Source organism: Pristis pectinata, chromosome 43 (assembly GCF_009764475.1).
Source record: "Pristis pectinata isolate sPriPec2 chromosome 43, sPriPec2.1.pri, whole genome shotgun sequence".
Lineage (NCBI taxonomy): Eukaryota > Metazoa > Chordata > Chondrichthyes > Rhinopristiformes > Pristidae > Pristis > Pristis pectinata.
The window spans coordinates 695732-718498 of NC_067446.1; the positions used below are offsets into that span (position 1 = coordinate 695732).

A 22767-nucleotide genomic window follows, 5' to 3' on the forward strand; every position below is an offset into this window, starting at 1 on the left:
CGGGCGATCTAACCATCCTGGAGCCCACTCCCTTCAGACGGACAGCCTCCCCCATGCATCGAGTGATTTCCCCGCTGTTAGTCGACTGATCTCACTCTCTGTCTCTTCTTTTCCCCCTCACCCCCACCAACCCCCCCCCCCCCCATGCTTCTGAAGGGCACCTATGCAACTGTGTACAAAGGGAGGAGTAAGCTGACAGATAACTTGGTGGCACTGAAGGAAATTCGGCTGGAGCACGAGGAGGGAGCTCCCTGCACCGCCATCAGGGAAGGTAAAGCAAAGAGCCGTGGTGCCGCACCGCTCCCCCTCCCTTCTCGCTGTCCGGGCTTCACCCTGTCTGTTCATCACGCAGTATTCAACTCTTTGGTGTCAGCGGCTCTTCCTGAGCATTCAGACCCCTCGGTTTGTGTTCTGTTCAGCTCCCCACGGTCGATGAGCTCCCAGTTACTGTTACCCCTGGCCATTAATTAAGCTCCCACTGGGGGACCCTCTGCCAATAATGTTGCCCTCACTGGGAGACCTCCTGGCCAATAATCCTGCCCTCCTGGGGGACCTCTGACCAATCACACTGCCCTCCTGGGGGAACCTCTGAACAATAACACTGCCCTCCTGGGGCACTGCTGTCCTATGACCCTGAGAGACCATCCATATTAGAGGCTGATAGCTGACTACAGCCCCCAGCAGATTTACCATGAACTGATCCAGCATCGCTCTGTGGACAGAAAGCTGCCATCCAGTTTGGGATTTACTCCCATCCTCCCTTCAGTCTCCTTTAGTCTGCTGATTGGATCCTCGGCTGGTACCAACTACAGGAATGTTACGCTGAGTGAACAGTCCATGATCCACATGTAGAAGTGTGATAGAAAAATAGGAAAGTTTGGGCATGCAGGGCGTGTTCCCTTTGCTACGTTGATGAAGCTGTGATCATTATAGGGGTGTGTGGGGTTCCACCGAAAATATTAGACCTTTCCAACATATACTGGACAATCTGATGTTTCCTGATATACAGTACGGGCTAGATTGCTCCTTCTAACCCCAGCTCTTCTCTTCCCCAGTGTCGCTGCTCAAGGACCTCAAGCACGCCAACATTGTGACGCTTCACGACATCATCCACACAGAGAAATCCCTCACACTGGTCTTCGAGTACCTGGTGGGTGGAGCCTTGTGCTATTGGGGAAGCTGAGAAGAGGGAGGGTGTAACCAAGGTGTTCAAAATGGCGGTGAGGGTTTTGACGGAGTGAATCAACAGACACTGCTCCCAGCGGCAAGCCAGATTGAGGATAATCAGCAAAAGAACCAGATGGGGATAAGTGCCAAAGTCGAGTTTATTGCCAGATGCACAAGCACGTGTGCACAGGTGCAATGAAAAACTTACTTGCAGCGGCATCAGAGACACGACATTCACATAAATTGAACATAAATTATACAAGAAAGAACAAAAAAAACCAAAGTCCATTGTAGTGCAAAGTGGTCATCGTCTCACTATACTGAGGTTTGGAAAAAAACTGAGTGTTTTTCCAAAGCAGGTTGTGATTGGGAATGCTCTGCCAGATACAGCAGTGAGAGCAGATTCAACAGGTATCCAACATTTACATGGAGTCATGTAGAAATGTAGCATAAAAACGGACTCTTTCACCCAATGTCCTTGCCTACCGTCCACCTCCCTTTACACGAATCCAATGTTAATCCTTTTTTTTATTCTCCCCACATTCCCATCAACTCTCCCCCCCCCCCCCCCACCCCATGTTCTACCCTCACCTACACACTAAGAGGCAATTTATAGCAGCCACTTCACCCACTGACCCGCACGTCTTTGGGATGTGGAAGGAAACTGGAACATCCAGGGAGAAACCCACGGGGTCACAGAGATAACGTGCAAACTCCATGCGGGCAGCACTTGAGGTCAGGACTGAACCTGGGTCTCTGGTGCTGAGAGCTGGGAATCCTGGAGATTAAATCTAGTCCTAATCTCTGGAATTCCCTCCCTAATCCCCTCCACCTCTCTCCCCTCCTTTTAAGATGCTTCCTAAAATTGACCTCTTTGTCCGAGGTTTGGGTCACCTGCCCTGATGCGGCTCAGTGTTTGGCAACCCTCTCACGAGGCACCTTGGGACGTCCTGGGTACCGTTTCAGTGCAGATGGTTTGCAGGGATCCAGGATGAAAACACGGGGAATGTGGCTGGTGAGAGAGCTCTTGCACGGGCTGAAACCGGCCCAGTGGACAAAATGGCTTCCTGTGCGGTATTAGTTCATGAAGCCACGTACATAGCACGAAGCAAAACTTGATGCATTACCCAACCCAGATCGAGATGTTCCCATTCTTAGTTTGGGCTGTGTGGGTCAACTCAGGGTTGGGATCAGGCCCGGGGGCTCTGGTCTCCAGCCCAGATTGCCGAGTGAAAGGGGGTTCAAACTGGGCAGCACAGCGAGAATGAATCCAAGGTGACCTCCTGGCTCAGTGCATTTCTGGTCCAGAAGAAAAGGAGCATTCGTGCACCATCTGTTGGGGGGAGAGGAATTGGAGACATTTCAGTGCATCTAGTCCTGACAGAGAGTTTCGATTCAGTTGCATAAATCATCAGTGAGGTCGCACTTGGAGCACTGTGTACAGCTTTGGTCACCCTGTCATAGGAAAGACGTTGTTAAACTGGAAAGAGTGCAGAGATTTGCGAGGAGGTCTAGAGCACCTGAGTCATAGGGAGAGGTTGGCCAGGCTAGGTTCTTTACTCCTTGGAACGTAGGAGAATCAGGGGTGACCTTATAGAAGTGTTTAAAATTATGAGAGGCATAGATGACCGTATGGGTTTCCTCTGGGTGCTCTGGTTTCCTCCCACATTCCAAAGACGTACGGGTTAGGAAGTTGTGGGCGTGCTATGTTGGCGCCGGAAGCGTGGTGACACTTGCGGGCTGCCCCCAGAACATTCTACGCAAAGATGCATTTCACTGTGTGCTTCGATGTACATGTGACTAATAAAGATCTTATCTTAAAGTGGACGGTAACAGTCTTTTCCCCAGGGTAGCAGAGTCCAGAGCTAGGGGCATAGGTTTAGGGTGAGAGGGGAAAGATTTAAAAGGGACCTGAGGGGCAACTTTTTCACACAGAGGGTGGTGAGTGTATGGAACGAGCTGCCAGAGGAAGTGGGTGAGGCAGGTACAACAGTATCATTTAAGAAGCACTTGGATAGGTACATGGAGGGGTGGGGCTTGGAGGGACATGGGCAGGAAATTGGGACCAGCTGGGTGGAGAGCGTGGTCAGCATGGACTTTTTGGGCCGTAGGGCCTGTATCCGTGCTGTATTGTTCTATGACTCTATGATCTGCTGAGCTCCAGTAGATTGTTTGTTGCTCCAGATTCCAGCATCTGCAATCTCGGGAAAAGCAGCCTTGTTAAGGAGAAATGAGTTCCTTTCAGCACATCGGGCTATCTGAAGCGACCTGTGAAAGGTTTTTGTCCGGCAGGAGATGCATCGACCGACTTGTGCCCATTCGGCTCCCAGTTCCATATCTTCAGTGGATAAACATTGACCCAGGACAACAAAGGGAACTCGCCCTTGCTGCAGAGCAGTGGTAGGGAGACAAAGGAGACTGCAAATGCTGGAATCTGGAACAAGAAACAAAATGCCGGAAGAATTCATCCATGGAGGGAAAAGGTATATATCGACATTTTGGGTTGAGAGTCTCCATTAGGACAGGACGCCCTGATGCAAGGTCTTGACCCGAAACGTTGACGTTCACCTTTTGCCTTCACAGAAGGTGCTTGACCCGCTGAGTTCTTCCAGTGTTCTGTTCTTTGTCCCCATTGTGCTGTGGGGTCTGAGAGGCCGGGGGGGGGGGGGGGGGGGGGGGGCCTCCTTTTAATATCTATTTGAAAGTCAACGCACAACTCCCTCGGGGTCACTGGCTTGTGAGAGGCGGCAGGTCTTTGTGTCATGCCACCGCTGAGAGCTGGCTTCTCTAACATTGTAGTGCTCCTCCTTGGTGTTACTCCTCCAGCATTGTGGAAATCCCATGCCGCCTCTCTGGGGAAACTGTGCTCCCTCAGTGCCACCCGTCCAATCCACTGCTCATCTGGTAGTACTGCACCCCTCCTCGGATGCGGTGCTCCCTCAGCAGTGCTGTGCACTTAATGCTGCACCTTTGTGCTCAGATCTCTCGCGTGGGATGTGAACACACAGCTTCCTAACTATCCGGAGAACGCTGCTCCCTGATGCATAGCCAACAGACTGATGTTAGACAGACTCGATGGGCAGAGTGGCTGCAACTTGATTCAGTTACAGCTTGGTTGCGCAGCCAGTAGAGCTGCTGCCTCACAGCTCCAATAACCTGGGTTCAATTTGGCCCTGCAGTGCTGTCTGTGTGGGGTTTGTACATTCTCCCTCTGGCTCCAGGTGCTCTGTTCCACATCCCAAAAATGTGCAGGTTAGTAGGTTAATTGGCCACTGTAAATTGCCCCTTGTGTGTGGGTGAGTGATAGAATCTGAGACTGTAGGGAGAACAGGTTACAGGAGAAAATCGTGGGGGAGATGGGACTGCTCTGAGCCAGCATTGACTTGATGGACCAAATGGCCTCCTGTATCGTAAGGAAACATGGATTTCATCAACTGAAGGTTAAAAAGTGTGTTGAGCCAGAGCGGCAGATGTAACAGTCGAGAGTTAATGCTCTTTCCCATCCACTCCCTCAACCTTTGGCTTCACAAGATTTACGCAACTGTTGCCAGGACTCGAGGGCCTGAGCTATTGGGAGAGGTTGGGCAGGCTAGGACCTTACTCGTTGGAGCCCAGGAGAGGGTTGATCTTCGAGAGGTGTATGTAGAAGCTCCTGGGGAAGGTTCTGTTGGCATTTTGGGGTTGGAGGGAGATCTTGGAGGAACAGCCTCTCCTAAGTATTCAACTGAAGCCTGTTTTCTTTGTTACCTGCCTTTAGGATAAAGACTTGAAACAGTACCTGGAGGATTGTGGGAATATCATTAACATCCACAATGTAAAGGTGAGCATATACGGCCAAACAAGGTTTTGTTCAGAATTATCTGCTCGTTGGGGTTACCAGTGTTAACACTGGGAAATGGGAGATGACACGGGACAAGAGCGATAGAATTAACAAACACTCCTAGAGCAAGGCAGGTTTCTCTGCACTGCTCCACTGAGTAAATATCCCTGCAAGTATTGGCAACGCCAGTTCAGAAAAATGAGGGAGAAATGAGCAAGTGTAATGCTGATACTGTTCACCCTGTGTCTGACCCCAGGAGTGTGTGATCGGATGGTGTGGAGGGAGCTTCACCCTGTGTCTGACCCCAGGAGTGTGTGATGGGACGGTGCGGAGGGAGCTTCACCCTGTGTCTGACCCCAGGGGTGTGTGATGGGACGGTGCAGAGGGAGCTTCACCCTGTGTCTGACCCCAGGAGTGTGTGATCGGATGGTGTGGAGGGAGCTTCACCCTGTGTCTGACCCCGGGAGTGTGTGATGGGACGGTGCAGAGGGAGCTTCACCCTGTGTCTGACCCCAGGGGTGTGTGATGGGACAGTGTAGAGGGAGCTTCACCCTGTGTCTGACCCCGCGAGTGTGTGATGGGACGGTGCGGAGGGAGCTTCACCCTGTGTCTGACCCCAGGAGTGTGTGATGGGACGGTGCGGAGGGAGCTTCACTCTGTGTCTGACCCCAGGAGTGTGTGATGGGACGGTGTGGAGGGAGCCTCACCCTGTGTCTGACCCCAGGAGTGTGTGATGGGACGGTGCGGAGGGAGCTTCACTCTGTGTCTGACCCCAGGAGTGTGTGATGGGACGGTGTGGAGGGAGCCTCACCCTGTGTCTAACCTGTGCTCTCCCTGCCTTAAGATGGACCTAGCAATAACATTCCACACCCCGACAGCCAAATGACTCAAAGGAAATAATGCAGCAACGGGAAAGTATTTCTTTACCTTATTCCCAGCTTTACTGAGCGTGTGTGTGTTGTCCCAGCTCTTCCTGTTCCAACTGTTGCGTGGCCTGGCATATTGTCATCACAGAAAGGTGCTGCATCGAGACTTGAAACCCCAGAACCTGCTCATCAATGAGAAAGGAGAGCTCAAGCTGGCGGACTTCGGTAGGTGCACTCGTGGTGGCTCAGTGGGTGGGGGTGGGACCTTGCCAGTTCAGGTACTGCAGGCAGCTAGCATGTACATAACATGGGTACAGTGCTGGTGGGGACAGATCATCACTGTATACCCCTCGCCACTCGACAGGGCACCTGGCTTACAGGTGCCCCTAACCCTGTGTCAGCAGTGCAGTGAGCTGCCTACTTGGTAGGGCTTTATGGCCACGTTCAGCAGAACGGGTAAAAGGGCTGAGTTAACACCACAATACCCAGGGACGCCAGGGCAGGGCAGGGTGGGGATCCAGTGTTGGAGGCCCAGGGACCACCAGGAGTTGAATGACACACATTCGAAGGTAAGATATGTCAGCAGAGGGTGATATCAGCTTCCCTTGGGGAGGGGAGGGAAGGTTGGGAAAGTGCTGCTTTCCCCAGGGGGCTGATGGGTTGGGCTCGACCCCGGGGGGAGTGCCGTCTCAATTGGGCTCATAAGACCACAAGATGTAGGATAAGGAACAGGCCTGTCGAGTCTGCTTCGCCATTCAATTGTGGCTGATTTTTTTTCTCTCTCAACCCCATTCTCCCGCCTTCTCCCCGTAACCCTCAACCCCACCCCTCCCCACCAATCAGGAACCTGTCAATTTCTACCTTAAACACACCCAATGACTTGGCGTCCACAACCCTCTGGGGCAACAAATTCCCCAGATTCACCGCTCTCTGGCTGAAGAAATTCTTCCTCATCTCAGTTCTGAAGGGGCGTCCTTTTATTCTGAGGCTGTGCCCTCGGATCCTGGACTCTCCCACTGACGGAAACATCCTCCCCACGTCCACTCTCTCCAGGCCTTGCAGTTGGAGTTTCACCTTGGAGTTAAAGCACGAAGGGGAGCTGAAGACGGATCCATGTTGTCCATAGCTCTGTGAGCCAAGAATGGCACACGTTTACTTACTACCTGGGGAACTTCAGACAAGGAATTCCGGATAATGGAATCTGTGCCACTGAGTTCCTCCAGCAGCTCGTGTTTTTTTTGCTCCAGAACCCAATACCTGCAGCCCCTTGTACCTCCAGTTTACACAGTCCTTCACCAGGTGTCTCAGATCTCCAACTGGCCCAGTTAGGAATGAGACAACTTTCTGGTATTGGTCATAGAACATAGAACAGTACAACACAGGAACAGGGCCTTCAGCCCACCATGTTGTGCTGACCTAATTAAATGCCTAACTTGAACTAATCCCTTCTGCCTTCACAATGTCCATCTCCCTTCATTCTCTGCACGTTCATGTGCCTGTCTAAGAGCCTCTTAGATGCCTCTTTATGGAATTTGCCTGGCACTCTAGGCACCCACCACTCTTTAAAAAAAACTTACCCCACATGTCTCCTTTCAACTTAGCCCATCTCACCTTAAATGCATGCTCTCGAGTATTAGACATTTCGACCCTGGGAAAAAGATACCGGCTGTCTACCCTATCTATGCCTCTCATAATCTCATAAACTTCTAGGAGGTCTCCCCTCAGCTCCGCTGCTCCAGAGAAGACAACCTAAGTTTGTCCAGCCTCTCCTTATAGCTCATACCCTCTAATCCAGGCAGCACCCTGGTAAACCTCTTCTGCACCCTCTGCAAAGCCTCCACATCCTTCCTGTAATGGGGTGACCAGAATTGAATGCAAGACTCTGGATACGGCCCAACCAGAGTTTTATAAAGCTGCAGCATGACTTCCCAACTCTTGAACTCAGTGCCTCCACTACTAAAGGCAAGCATGCCATATGCCTTCGTTACCACACTGTCAACCTTCAGAGAGCTATGGACTTGGACCCAAGATCCCTCTGTACATAAACACTGTGAAAGGGTCTTGCCATTAACAGTGTATCTTCCCTTTACATTTGATCTCCCAAGTGATCACAGGGAGAATTATTCCAGTGTTGGTCTAAGAGAGCCACAGCTTTGAGTTTCCAGCCTTATCAGAAGAGTAGTACTCCAGTGTGCAAATCACTGGCATTACCCTGGCTACGGTGTGGCATAGCCCCTCACGCAGAGTGACAGCTTCCCTGGGAGTGCGTCCGTCTCCCTGTATTAAGGAGAGGTTCACAGCGAGTAATGAGCCAAACTGAGCTACAAGCTGCACTGTCCAACTGCAGTGTAAGTGCTTCATCTCTGTTCGTTCATGTGTTAACCAGGGCTGGCCAGGGCGAAGTCAGTCCCGACCAAAACCTATTCGAATGAGGTGGTGACTCTCTGGTACAGGCCTCCAGATGTCTTGCTGGGATCCACAGAATATTCAACACAGATAGATATGTGGTGAGTAAAGTGTTAATCCAGTGACGCACGTGCACCCTGCTAAGTGTCCAGTGTGACAGAGTCACCCTCATAGCCTTAACGCGTCAGTATGGACCATTTAATGCATGGTTGAAGCCCATTCTTTCAAAATGCTACACCACATGGGGGTGGGGGGGTGTAACTGCACCAGGCCAGTGAATGGACCATGATGTGTGGTGTTCCCATTACATGGCTGGTAGTTTTCAGCTGTGCAGTACAATACCTGTGCTGTCACTGTGTAACACTGGGGTACAGTACCGGTGGGGACGGGTCTGCCGCTGTATAACACCGGGGTACAGTACTGGTGGGGACGGGTCTGTCACTGTATAACACTGGGGTACAGTACCAGTAAGGGACAGGTCTGTCGCTGTATAACACTGGGGTACAGTACCAGTGGGGATGGGTCCTTCACTGTATAACACTGGGGTACAGTACCAGTGGGGACGGGTCTGTCACTGTATAACACCAGGGTACAGGACTGCTTCTTGGGCTGTGGTTTGCCGGGGCAGCTGCGATCATCTCCATTGCATTGTCTACGTGATGGGATTGGTTAGATTTGAGTCCCTGTCATTTCAATGGCTCGTTTAGTGCAGCTCAGAACTGACTGGTTAACACTGTGCCCTTGAACCATGTTCCTCCTGACCACAAACAAAGATTGAGACTCTGGGAAACAGATGGGCACATTCCCTCTGACTGTGAAAGAGGGAATGCCACATCTCCACCTCCTGGAATGTCCAACACTTGGCAACGTCAGTTAAACAAGGCTCAGTGCTAGATTTAATCGGGATGTTCAAAGTTACGTAAGTGACTCAGACAAGGTGAAGTAGTAGCAGCCATGTGCCGCAGTGGAGAGGAGGGACTTGGATTAAAGTTTGTCCTTGGAAACATAGGTGGGGAATTGAGGAAGTATGTTTGACCCCGGGATCTGTGACTGTCTGCACGATGGGGTGGTGGAGGCAGAAGCTCTTAATGTGGCTGAACATTTGAAGAGGCACAGAACATGGAACAGTACAGCACAGGAAGAGGCCCTTTGGCCCACCATGTTGTGCTGACCTAATTAATCTAGTAATTAAATGCCTAACTAAACCAATCCCTGCTGCCTGCACAATGTCCATCTCCCTCTATTCTCTGCACATCCACGTGCTTGTCTTAAGAACCTCTGAAACCCCTCTATTGTATCTGCCTCCACCACCACCCCTGGTAGCGCATTCCAGGCACCCACCGCTCCCTGTAAAAAATAAACCTGCCCCGCACATCTCCTTTGAACTTACCCCCTCTCACCTTAAATCCATGCCCTCTAGTATTGGACATTTGGACCCTGGGATCCCGGCTGTCTGTGCCTCTCATAATCTGATAAATCTCTATCACGTCTCCCCTCAGCCTCCGCCGCTCCAGAGAAAACAACCCAAGTCTGTCCAACCTCTCCTTATAGCTCATGCCCTCTAATCCAGGCAGCATCCTGGTGAACCTCTTCTGCACCCTCTCCGAAGCTTCCACGTCCTTGCTGTAACGGGGGTGACCAGAATTGAATGCAGTACCCCAAGGCCTAACCGGAGTTTTATAAAGCCTGGAGCGTGGGAGTACCTCAACAGATTGCAGGAGTGGACCCAACAGCCTCCTCGTGCGGAAGAGGTGGATTTTCCATCAGCCCTTTCTAAGCCCTGCTGTGACTGACACGGCCATTGCCTCTCCGGCACAGGGGTTTAGACAGTAAGCAAAGGGGATTCAGGGGCAGAAGGGTCACCGATTGAAGGTGGAGTGGGTGGTGTTTCTCTGCCTGGATTGTGCGCTTCCTGAAAGAGGTGGGGAAGCAAAGTTGGCAGGAAGGGGAATGGGAGGAAGGTTGGGAGGGATAATTGTGCAGGACATAAGGCTGCTCCTTTGGAGGTCTGGGGCTATTTGGATTCCCTTTAAATGTCCTGCGTTGCGTTTGCGAGACTAACTCACTGCTGTTTCCTGTCCTCAGGGGCGTAGGCTGTATATTTTACGAGATGGCCACGGGGCGCCCACTGTTTCCTGGCTCCACTGTAGAGGAAGAACTGCATTTTATATTTAGGGTATTAGGTGAGATATTTGCTGCCATCCCTCGAGTCGTCGTTACCCAAACCTTACTGCCTTCACCGCTGTCCCTTCAGTAACCGACCCTGTCACAGACTCGTGTTGTTGCTCCCGGTGACCGCCCATTCTCCCCGTCTCTTGTCCCGTCAGGAACGCCGACGGAAGCGACGTGGCCCGGGATCCTGGCGAACGAGGACTTCAGATCCTACAACTATCCCAAGTATCGGCCGGAGCCTCTTGTCAATCACGCACCCAGGTATTGCCCCAGACAGGCCCCGCGCCACGGCCCCGGGGGCCATGCCACCAGCCCCCTCCACACTCCCTGACGCAAGGGGTTTGGCCTTGGCTGCACAGGCTTAAATAAGCACCTTTCTGTCTTGCAGACTGGACTCGGAGGGGCTCGATCTCTTGTCAAAGCTTCTCCAGGTAAGGTGGAAGCTTTAAATTGGTTTACCTTTGTCCCATGTACTGAGGTACAGTGAAGAACTTAGTTCTGCATGCCGTCCATACAGATCATTTCATCACATTAGTCCATCAAGGTAGTACAAGGGGAAACAATACCAGAATGCAGAATAAAGTGTCACAGTTACAGAGAAGGTGCAGTGCAGGCAGACAATAAGGTGCAAGGTCATAACCAGGTAGATTGTGAGGTCGAGAGTCCATCTTATCATGCTAGGGGACCGTTCAATAGTCTTATAACAGTGGGATAGAAGCTGTCTTTGAGCCTGGTGGTACGTGCTTACAGGCTTTTGTATCTTCTGCCCGATGGGAGGGGGGAGAAGAGAGAATGTCCAGGGTGGGAGGGGTCTTTGATTATGCTGGCTGCTTTCCCGAGGCAGCGAGAAGTGCAGATAGTCCATGGAGGGGAGGCTGGTGTCTGTGATGTACTGGGCTGTGTCCACAACTCTCTGCAGTGTCTTGCAGTCACGGGCAGAGCAGTTGCTGTACCGAGCGTGATGCATCCGGATAGGATGCTTTCTGTAGTGCCTCTAAAAATTGGTGAGGTCAGCAGGGACATGCCAAATTCCTTTAGCCTCCTGCACCCTTTCCCCTCCAGGTGGACAAGGGCTGTTGCCACAGGAGTGTGTCAAGGGGGCCAGCTGATCTCAGCACAGATAAGTTAAGGGTAGGGTGGTGACGTTGTTGTATCAGCAGGCAGAGCTCTGTGCCATTGATCCCTGAATGAGAGTTCAAATCCCAGCCCAGCAACGTGGGAATTTAAGCTGAAGTAATTAAATGACTCTGGAATAAAACCACTGGTGAGCATGCTTGAAGTAAACTTGAAGATTGTACAAAGAATCCATCCATCTAGGCGATGTGTGACTCCACCCCCACCAACCTGTTCAAGGGAAAGTGGGATGGGCACCCAGGGGCAACCACATGCCATGACTGGATGAATCAGGACACACGCTGGAACCCCGTTACTTAAAGGATTGCACAACTCCAGATGCAGCTTCTGATGAGGGAGAGGGGAGTTAGGAAGGTGCGGCATCTCGCCACGGGGAAGGAGGACACTCCCACTGCCCGACACGGTCCAGGAATCTGGGGGCCCTCGCTCGACCCCAGTTTGTGAGGGCGGGGGAGACCCCGCTCCACGTTTGCCGGCATTCCACACTCACCAGCATTGAAGATTGGGGCAGTTGTGCACGAGTTGTCAGAATCAGATATATTATCACTGATTTGTGTTGTAAAATGTGTTGTTTTGTGGCAGCAGTACACTGCAAAGATAAAAAAAATGACTGTAAGTTACAAAAATAAATAGTGCAAAAGGAAAGAAATAACGAGGCAGTGTTCGTGGGTTCACGGACCATTCAGAAATCTGATGGTGGAGGGGAAGAAGCTGTTCCTGAATCATTGAGTGTGGGTCTTCAGGCTCCTGTACCTCCTCCCTGATGGTAGTAATGAGAAGAGGGCATGTTCCAGGTGGTGAGGGTCCTTAGTGATAGATGCCACCTTCTTGAGGCACCGCTTCTTAAAGATGTCCTCGATGGTGGGGAGGGTTGTGTCCGTGATGGAGCTGGCTGAGTCTACAACCCTCTGCAGCCTCTTGCAATCCTGTGCATTGGAGGCTCCACACCAGGCGGTGACACAACCAGTCAGAATGCTCTCCACCGTACGTTTATAGAAATCTGTAAGAGTCTTTGGTGACACACCGAATCTCCTCAAACTCCTAACGAAGTAGTGCTGCTGGCGTGCCTTCTTCGTGATTGCATCAATGTGTTGGGCCCAGGATAGATCCTCCGAGATGTTGACACCCAGGAACTTGAAGCTGCTCACCCTTTCCACCACTGACCTCTCAGTGAGAACTGGTGTGTTCTCCCGACTTCCCCTTCCTGAAGTCCACAATCCATTCCTTGGTCTTGCTGACGCTGAGTGCGAGGTTGTTGTTGCGACACCACTCAACCAGCCAAACTGTCTCACTCCTGTACGCCTCGTCGCCATCTGAGATTCTACCAACAACAGTGAGAGAGAGCAGAATTCACCGAGTTCCAAAACAAGAATCGGCAGCAGCACAGGGCTGCAATGTGCTGCTCGGCTTACAAAACGTAAGAACTAGGAGCAGGAGGAGGCCATCTGGCCCGTCGAGCCTGCTCCGCCATTCAATAAGATCATGGCTGATCTGGCCGTGGACTCGGATCCACCTACCTACCTTTTCCCCATCACCCTTAATTCCCCTACTATGCAAAAATCTATCTAACTGTGTCTTAAATATACTTAATGAGGTAGCCTCCACTGCTTCCCTGGGCAGAGAATTCCACAGATCCACCACTCTCTGGGAAGATCAACTTGCACTTCAGCTCTCACCTACACCCCTTGGTTATCAAGGATCTATGTACCTCCACCTGTAAAATATCCAGAGAATCTGCTTCTATTGCCCTATGAGGAAGAGAGATCCTTCAAAAAATATTTCACCTCATGTTGACCTCTTATTTTCAAACAGTTACCCTCTCTGAGATTCTCCAGAAGAGAAAACACCCTCTCCACATCCACACTGTTAAGGTCCATCATAGTCTTGAATGTTTCAATCAAGTCCCCTTGCACCCTTTCAAACTCGACAGATAATAGCTCAGCTGGTCCAACCCTTCCTCACAAGCTGCTCATTCCAGGTCTTTGTTTAGTGTTAGCAGCCTTCTGTAGATAGAGAGAGAGTGCAGAAGAGATTTTCCAGGGTGGTGCCTGGAATGGAGGGCTGTAGTTACAAGGAGAGATTGGACGGGCTGGGTTTACGCCCACTGGAACATAGGAGGCTGAGGGATGACCTTATGGGAGGATAATATAAGTGGCATAGATAGGGTAGTTAGTCAGAATTTTTTTCCCAGGGCAGGAGAGTTTAGAGCTCGGCACAGGTTTAAGGTGAGAGGGGAAAGACTTAAAAGGGCGTCTGAGGGGCAAGATTTTCCCCACAGGGTGGTGGTTGTCTGGATCGAGCTGCCAGAGGCAGATATAATTAACATTTAAAAGGCCTTTGGACAGGAAACGTGTGGAGGGATAGGGACCTATTGGATTACATTTGTGAGCACACAAATGCCCTTTATAATTGAGGCATGATTTTCCCTCTCCCTTCTCCCCCTCCTCCTCCCCCTTCCTCCTCCTCCCCCTCCCTCCTCCCCCTCCCTCCTTCCCCCTCCCTTCTCCCTCCTTCCCCCTCCCTCCTTCTTCCCCCCCCCCTCCTTCCCCCACCTCCCTCTCCCTCCTCCCTCCCCTCTCTCAGTTTGAAGGGAAGAAGAGGATCTCGGCACAACAGGCCATGAAACATCCCCATTTCCACAGCCTGGGCGAGCGCATCCATAAATTACCTGACAGTGAGTGCTTGATTTATTACTCTCTGCTCTCCGTTCCCTGGATCGTGCCATAATCCCCTCTCACTACCAACCCCTCTTGTAATGTGCGGGTGTTCCCAGGGAAGTCTCGTCCATGGACACACTTGCAGACTCGCCTCCCACAGCTTACGGACACTCTCCGCTGTCCCACTCTTAAGGGGACAGAGCACAAGCAGCACTCTCCCAGCTACAGGGATGCCAGGGATACGAGGCTGGTGTTTTATTGGTGAGAACCTCCGGGATTTACCATCAGGTGCCCCTGGCAGGAGCCCGGGAAGTCTCTGGTAAATTGGTGTATTATTGTCACTTGTACCGTGGTACAGTGAAAAACTTTGTTCTGTCTGCCGTCCATACAGATCATTTCATCACATCAGTGCATTGAGGTAGTACAAGGAAAAACAATACCAGAATGCAGAATAAAGTGTCACAGTTACAGAGAAGGTGCAGTGCAGGCAGACAATAAGGTGCAAGGTCATAACCAGGTAGATTGTGAGGTCAAGAGTCCATCTTCTCATACTAGGGAACTGTTCAATAGTCTTATAACAGTGGGATAGAAGCTGTTCTTGAGCCTGGCGGTACGTGCTTTCAGGCTATTGTATCTTCTCCCCAATGGGAGGAGGGAGAAGAGAGAATGTCCGGGGTGGGTGGGGTCTCGCAACCAGACTTGCTGTCGATGGCTTCTCCACGGCCATCCCTTTCCCTCTTGGACAGGGAGAATGGACAGGAATGACTGTTATGAGCTAATCACTGGTTGGCTACGAATGACCACTTGGGAATGGGGTTAGTAGCCGAGGATGGGATCTTGACTTTACCTGGCTGCACCAACATCACCTGGTGTCTGCTGCTGCTTTTATTAAATGTTTGGCTTGCAACCGAGTGAGATGTGCCTTGGACTGACCCGCAGAATAACCCATCTGCAGGGTGGGAGAGGGGCACGTCAGTCTGTAAGGACATGATAGGCTTCCATGAATCCCCAGACCTGCTCTGTCTGCTGCAGTGAGCCGAAGGAGAGGAAGATGTTGTCTCCTCTTCCCAGCACCTCCCTGGTGCAGCAGTTCCACATGTCCCTGCAGAGGAGGCAGGAAGTGTCTGCTGGCTCATTGGAAGCCTTCCTGATGGTTTAATAAACTTATTCAAAAAAAACAAAACAAGACCCATTTATAAGAACATAAGATATTGGAGCAAAATTAGGCCATTTGGCCCATCAAGTCTGCTCCCCCATTTGATTGTTGCTGATTTTTTTTTCTGAACCCCATTCTCCTGCCTTCTCCACCAATCAAGAACCTATCGATCTCTGCCTTAGATACACCCAATGACTTGGCCTCCACAGCCCTCTGTGGCAACAGATTCCACAGATTCACCGCCCTCTGGCTGAAGAAATTCCTCCTCATCCCAGTTCTAAAGGGACGTCCCTTTATTCCGAGGCTGTGCCCTCGCATCCTGGACTCTCCCACTGATGGGAACATCCTCCCCACGTCCACTCTATCCAGGCCTTTCAGTGTCCGGTAGGTTTCAATGAGATCCCCTTCATCCTTCTGAACTCCGTTTTAGAGTACAGACCCAGAGACATCAAACACTCCTCATTCCCAGGATGGAGGGATAAGATCAGATATCTTTATTAGTCACACGTACATTGAAACACACAGTGAAATGCACCTGCTGCGTAGAGTATTCTGGGGGCAGCCCGCAAGTGTCGCCACACTTCCGGCGCCAACATAGCACGCCCACAACTTCCTAACCCGTACATCTTTGGAATGTGGGAGGAAACCGGAGCACCCGGAGGAAACCCACGCAGACACGGGGAGAACGTACAGACTCCTTACAGACAGCGGCGGGAATTGAACCCGGGTCGCTGGCGCTGTAATAGCGTTACGCTAACTGCTCATGGAACAAATTTTCAAGGGAAGTGAGTGCAGTACAACCTGAAAGTACAGGAGAATTGTTTCTTCAGGACCAGTCGCTCGCGTGGCTGTCACCTGGGAGAACCTTACGTCAGAAAAGGGGGGGGCTGCAAAATGTCACGTGTACCAAGGGCCGATATCGCCCAGTTGTGGGTTAGACCGTGTCTCCAGCACTGACGACCCCATGGGACGGAGCATGCCACTGCCTACCAGCCTGCTTTACGTTCGGTTCTGACGCCGCCTCTCTGTTCTTTACCTACCCTCCCGCTGCAGCTACGTCAATATTTGCACTAAAGGAGGTCGAGTTACAAAGCGACTCCGGATACAGATCAACCCTGCTCCCCGACTCTGGTGGGCAAGCTGAGTGACCTGGGCAGTGGGGGGGCGCACGATTCGGTGGGGGGTGGCCGGGGTTCAAGGGAGAAGGGGATGGGTGGCTGCCGCTCCCAGTCACTGGTCCCAGACTGCCTCAGAGTTTCGCCGCACTGCAGTGGGGGAGCACTGTGGGGTGGGGGGGTGGTGGTTGGCGAGGAGGGGGTGGCAGGGAGGGATCACCAAAGGGGGGGGTCGAGGAGGGATCTCTGCAGGTGAGGTGGGGGATGGTGTTCGAGGAGGGGTGTGTAAGGGATCCCCTGCCCCGGGACTGTACGCGTGAGGGGTTCCCTGCCCCGGGACTGTGCACATGAGGGGTCCCCTGCCCCGGGACTGTGCACGTGAGGAGTCCACTGTGGCCTGGGACTGTGCGCGTGAGGGGTCCCCTGTCCCGGGACTGTGCGTGTGAGGGGTCCCCTGTCCCGGGACTGTGCGTGTGAGGGGTCCCCTGTCCCGGGACTGTGCACATGAGGAGTCCACTGTGGCCTGGGAACTGCTGCCACCTGCAGGCTGCAGCGGGGTCAGACCCGGCCAAATTCAGGGCAAGTTGTTGTCGGCTGGGGCTCTGATTCCAGCCCAGCAGTCTGCATCAAGAGAAGGGCTGCCCTTCGTGGCAGCTCGTGGAATCTTCAGTGACAAGAGGAGGCTGCTCAGCCCATACTCTTCCTGCTGGCCCAGTATCAGCATTTCTCTCGCCTCAGATTTTGCCCTTGAGCCCCTGAACCCAAGGGGACATGGATGGTGGAGTATGGGGAGGAGGTGTGGGTGTGGCACCTGTGGTCCTGGGTCGGGGGGCGGTGTCCCCTCCTCGTCCAAGCAGACGTGCACTGGGGTGGGGACGTCTGGGATAGTGTCACAGATCCCTGACCGGGGTGGGTTGTCAGTGCAGCGTGAAGGCTGGTGTTCTGTCAACTGTGGCACTGCTCACTGTTAATCTTCTGTTCTCTTGTCTTTCTCCCTCCTCCACCTCTCCCTCCCCACCTCTCCCTCCCCTCTCCCACCTCTGCCTGCCTCCCCACCTCTCTCTCTCCCCCTCCCTCTCTCTCTCCCCCCTCCCTCTCTCCCACACCCCCCCCCCACTCACCCCCCCCCCCCCCATCCCTCCCTCTCTTTCCTGTAGTCTCATCTGCTGGCTCTGACTACTTCCAAACAGCCAATCAGATTCCAGCTCTTCACGAGCATGTTCTGTGCTGAAAGCTGCCCCCACTGGCTGCACCCAGCTCCTGCTAGGGTAACTATCTGCTTGCTACTGTCTCCCTGCACCCCCCTCCCCTCACCCTCCTCCAAACCGCCGGCCTGAGGGGCCCTCACAGTGTGGGGTGGGGGAGGAACGAGAGTTCCAGAGCGGGGACAGGGAGGAAGGGAGGGTGCCTGTCCTCCCTCTGGAAGGCCGGGCACCCCAGGTGTGGCAGTGCCACTGCCTCTGGGTCACAGAGACTCCTGGCCAATTCACTTCCCAAGTCTGCGCACAAGAGGGGAGGGGTGGGGGCGATTGGGTGGAGCCTGCAGGCAGGGAGGGATGTTTGAGCTGTTCCCCCCTGCCCCCGAGCTGCCAGTAACCTCCCTCTCCCGCTCTGTTTGCAGTGAACGGCAGGAACAGAAGGCAAAGTATACTGCTCTGACACTTTACAGCACAACGTCCTCCCCAGTGTCGTGCCCAAACAGCCCGCAGCACCGAGGCAGCGTTGATCTCTGGGACCAGCTGGCAGCCGTGTGCAGGATTGGCTGCCGGCTCCAGGCGGCAGGCAAGAGTCTCGGCGGCTCTCTGTCAGACAGTGCTGTTCTGTGTGTGCCCCTCCTGCGCGCTTCCCCCCTCGCCCTTCGTCTTGTGCATGACGTTCCCCCCCCCCACTCGCAGTCTGCATCCTGTCCCTCCCTCCCCCCTCTCACTCTCCCCCCCACTCACTCTCCTGCTGGTTTTCTGCCTTGTGTTCTCCTTATCTGTGTCTAGGTTTTATCTCTCCCTTTCTGCATCTCCCCCCACTCCCCACCCCTCTCCCCCACTTTCTCCCCCTCTCTCCTCCCCCTCCCCACTCTCTCTCCCCCTCCCCACTCTCTTCCCCCCCACCCCCTCTCACTCGGCCCCTCAAGACTGCCCCACCACTCAATACGAACATGGCTGATCTGTGCTGGCCTCAACTCCTCTCGTGTACCAGTTCCGCATCACCCTCAATTCCTCCACTTTCAAATATTTATCCACCTTAAACACATCCAGTGATCCGGCCTCCACCACCCTCGGGGGCAAAGAACTCCAGAGACTCACCCGCCCTCCGAGAGAAGAAATCTCCACACACCTCGGTTTTAAATGACCGGCCCCATATAATGTAACCACGTCCCCTTGTTGGTGAGTCTCCCACCGGTGGGAACATCGAACTTCTCTCACTCGCTCTCTCTCCCCCCCCACCGTGTCTGTGTGACTCTGTGCCTCTTCATCTTCCTCTCTGATGAATCTGCATCTCTCTCTTCCCCCCCCACTCGCATTCTCTCCCTCCACCTGTCTCTCCCACTTGCGCCCCCCCCCCCACCTGCCCACTTTGCCTTGCTCCCCCCTCGTCCGCCAGTCTCCATCTAACACAGGACCGCTGTCGGTTTGTGGAGAGTGATCCCCCACCTCCCCACCCCTCCCGAAGTCGGCCTCCGAGAAGGAACAGCGACCCAGCTCTCTGCCGCTCCCATCTCCCACATTCCCAGCTTGTCAGAGGTGAACCTGCTACTCCAACATCTTCCAGTATTTCAATTTTAGGTTATTTTTTCTGTTTTTTAAGAAAAAAAAATGTGGCGTGCGGACTTTGCAATGGATTTTTAAGTTTTTTTAAAACTCTTTAACACTACAGTTGGTGCTGTTGTGAAAAAATTGTGGGGTAATTGTTTTCTGGACCAGGGGAGCCTCAGCTGTCTGGCTGTTGGGTGTGGGGAAGGGGTTGTCCGTGATCACAGTTGCTGCTCCGTGACCACCACACTCCCTCCCTCCGAGCACAGGGAGACGGTCCCCTTTAGGTGCTCCTCCCCCCACCCTCCTGCCCAACCCCATGCTTCCTGCCCCGACCAACCATGTACATATCGAAGGAAGAGTCTCCCCCACCAATACCAATATCTCCCAATACCAAGGATCTCCCTCTGTGGAGATCGAAGGAAGGGTCTCCCTCTGTAGAGATCGAAGGAGGGGTCTCCCTCTGTGGAGATCGAAGGAAGAGTCTCCCTCTGTGGAGATCGAAGGAAGGGTCTCCCCCGTGGAGATCGAAGGACGGGTCTCCCTCCGTGGGGATCAAAGGACGGGTCTCCCTCCGTGGGGATCGAAGGACGGGTCTCCCTCCGTGGGGATCGAAGGACGGGTCTCCCTCCGTGGGGATCGAAGGACGGGTCTCCCTCCGTGGGGATCGAAGGACGGGTCTCCCTCCGTGGAGATCGAAGGAAGGGTCTCCCTCCGTGGAGATCGAAGGAAGGGTCTCCCGCTGCGGGGATCGAAGGAAGGGTCTCCCTCTGCAGGGATCGAAGGAAGGGTCTCCCTCTGCGGGGATCGAAGGAAGGGTCTCCCCATGTAGAGATCGAAGGAAGGGTCTCCCTATGGCCATGGGGAAGAGGAGGAGGAACTAAACCGCGAGGAGATGTGGAGATTAGAGGCAGCTGCGTGTGTCCAGGATGGAAGAGGCGGTGAAGGAGGCTGGTGTGATCCCGGAGGCCATCACAGAGCCCCAGAGAGGGTGGTGGGCAGATCCCTTGATCACTGGGGGCTCCTCCCCAGCCGCGGAACTCCTGGGTGGGGAAGGAAGGGAAGGTGCGGAGGAGTGGGGATGTTCGAGGTGGGGAGGAGAAGGAGGGAGAAAGCACCCCGAGAGACATGGGGAGAGGGGAGGAGGGAGTTCTCTGCGCTCCCCTCTCCCCCATTCACCACAAAGACCAGGACGCCCGCCCGCCCACTGACCCAGATCGGATGTAGTTGCCCCCTTCTCCGCCGCCCTGGCCTGATGCAGCCCCGAGACCCTGTTCCTTGAGAGGGGAAACGGGCACCGCGCCAGGCTGAGCCCTGACCCGCCCCAACCAGGGACACTGAGCCCCTCCTCCCCCTCTCAGGCCCTCGACGCCCCTCGGGGCCAACACAGTGCCGGCGCTGGAGGCTGCAGCCTGACTGTGTGTGGGTGTCCGCGCGTTCACTGCCACTGTGTGCGCACGCATTCACCTGCCTCTGTGCACACGTGCTGTGTGGGTGCGCGCACATTCACCTGCTATTGTGTGTGTGTGTGTGTGTGTTTGCTTCTGGGTGTTGGGAGTGTGTGTGTGTCCGCACACATTCACCTGCCAGTGTGCACATGCATACTGTGTGTGTCCTTCTGCCTCTGTGTGTGTGTGTGTGTGCACGCGCGCGCACAAACATGTCCGTCTGTGTGTGTGTGTATTTGCTCCTGGGGGTTTGTGCATGTGTGTGTGCTCCTGGGTGTAGGTTGTGTGTGTTTGCTGCTGGGTGTAGGGGTGTGTGTGTGTGTGTGCACTCCTGGGTGTCGGTGTGTGTGTTTGTGTGTGCATGCACTCCTGGGTGTCGGTGTGTGAGTGTGCGCTGCTGGGTGTCGGTGTGTGTATGTGCACTCCTGGGTGTCTGTGTGTGTGTGTGTGCGCGCGCGCGCGCACTTCTGGATGTCGGTGTGTGAGTGTGCGCTGCTGGGTGTGTATGTCTGCCTGTGTGTGAGTGTGCGTGCACCTGTGTACTCTCTCTGCTCCCTCTGACCCTCGCTGCCATCCTGTGATGCAGCAGCTCCCAGCCTGTGGGTGGGTGGAGCAGCCCAGGAACAGGCTGGGATATCAGGCGGGAAGCTTCCCCATGGACAGGGGGCCTGGGAAACTGGTTCAAGTCACATAGCTGCTTGTAAATATTATAATCACACGAGGAGGGCCGCTCTGTCCCCTGGCAACCAGTTTTATGTAGTTTTAATTCTCTATTTAACATCATTGCTCTTGGAAACAAAAAGACTTGAAAACTTCAGTGTCTTTTATGAGGTTTGTTCGACCCATTCTCCCGAGTAAATAGTTTCTGTTGAATGTTTCTTTTGACTTGTTGAGAAATGCAATATGTATAAAAAAAATTAAAAATGAAGGAAAATAATAAAATAAACATTTGCCGATCAGTGGGATTGTTTTCTCTCTGATTTTCATCAGGCTCAGAAAAGCTGCAGATGATTTTCCCGCAGCAGGGACCCTCTGGCAGGGGAAGAGCTAACTGCCCGGCACACTTAGGGGAATCTCTGGTCACAGTGGGAGCTTAAATGTTCACCGAGAGGATAGACGGGGTCTCGGTCTGACATTGCAACCGAGAGGTGTGTAAAATCAGGAGGGGCACAGATACGGTGAATGCGAGCAGTCTTTTTCCCAGGGTGGGGTAATCAAGGACGACAGGGCATGGGTTTGGGGTGAGAGGGGTGAGATTTAATAGGGGACCTGAGGGGTAACCTCTTCACCCAGAGGGTGATGGGTGTACGGAACGAGCTGCCAGAGGCGGGTACAATAACAACGTTTAGAAATCATTTGGACAGGTCCATGGATAGGAAAGGTTAAGAGGGATATGGGCCAGGTGTGGGCAAATGGCTTAGATGATGCACCTTGGTCAGCATGGACCACTTGGGCCAAAGGGCCTGTTTCCATACTGTATGGTTGACATAATACCTATCAGTGTGGCGCTCCCTCCTCACTGCCCCTCCCACAGCGCGGCGCTCCCTCCTCGCCGCCCCTCCCACAGTGTGGCGCTCCCCTCCTCACCGCCCCTCCCACAGCGCAGTGATCCCTCACCACGGCACAGCACTCCCTCCCCACCCCTCCCACACGACGGCGTTCCATCCTCCCTGCCCCGCCCACAGCGCGGCGCTCCCTCCTCTCCGCCCCTCCTGCGGCGCAGTGCTCCCTTGGTACCGTCCTTCTCAAACCAACATGCGTCAGAGAAAGCAACTGTATAAACTGTGCATGGGGTCTGGTGGGTGACGCAAATGCCCCAGAATTAAAATTCTGGTGTTAAGTTATGAGGAGATTACACAACAGCTCAGACAGCATCAGTGGAGAGAATCCATGTTTCCACAAGGTAAAGCTGGAGATACTCAACAGCAGCTACAGAGATGTGACTAAGCTGGAGAGGCTGCAGAAAAGCTTCACAGGGATGTTGCTGGGACTGGTGGGTCTGAGTAATAAGGAGAGGCTGGATAGATTGGGACTGTTTTCCCTGGAGCAAAAGAGGCTGAGGGGGGACCTTATGGAGGT

General features: G+C 53.4%; 1 protein-coding gene across 10 annotated transcripts in view; it reads left to right on the forward strand.

Moving 5' to 3' along the window:
* LOC127566573 (cyclin-dependent kinase 16-like) overlaps positions 1–21647 on the forward strand; it is a 79151-nt gene extending 57504 nt beyond the window's left edge. For 5 of the 10 annotated variants that reach the window (XM_052008992.1, XM_052008999.1, XM_052008996.1 and 2 more), the window contains 12 exons: positions 157–271; positions 1056–1150; positions 4925–4987; positions 5955–6078; positions 8240–8360; positions 10345–10442; positions 10587–10692; positions 10820–10862; positions 14149–14239; positions 16432–16509; positions 17651–17761; positions 18115–21647. In XM_052008992.1, the coding sequence (XP_051864952.1) occupies positions 157–271; positions 1056–1150; positions 4925–4987; positions 5955–6078; positions 8240–8360; positions 10345–10442; positions 10587–10692; positions 10820–10862; positions 14149–14239; positions 16432–16509; positions 17651–17724 (1008 nt within the window). In that variant the 3' untranslated portion in view covers positions 17725–17761; positions 18115–21647. The remainder of the gene's footprint in view (positions 1–156; positions 272–1055; positions 1151–4924; positions 4988–5954; positions 6079–8239; positions 8361–10344; positions 10443–10586; positions 10693–10819; positions 10863–14148; positions 14240–16431; positions 16510–17650; positions 17762–18114) is intronic. The other 5 variants (XM_052008994.1, XM_052009000.1, XM_052008997.1 and 2 more) reach the window with 2 other exon arrangements.
* Positions 21648–22767: the final 1120 nt, after the last annotated feature.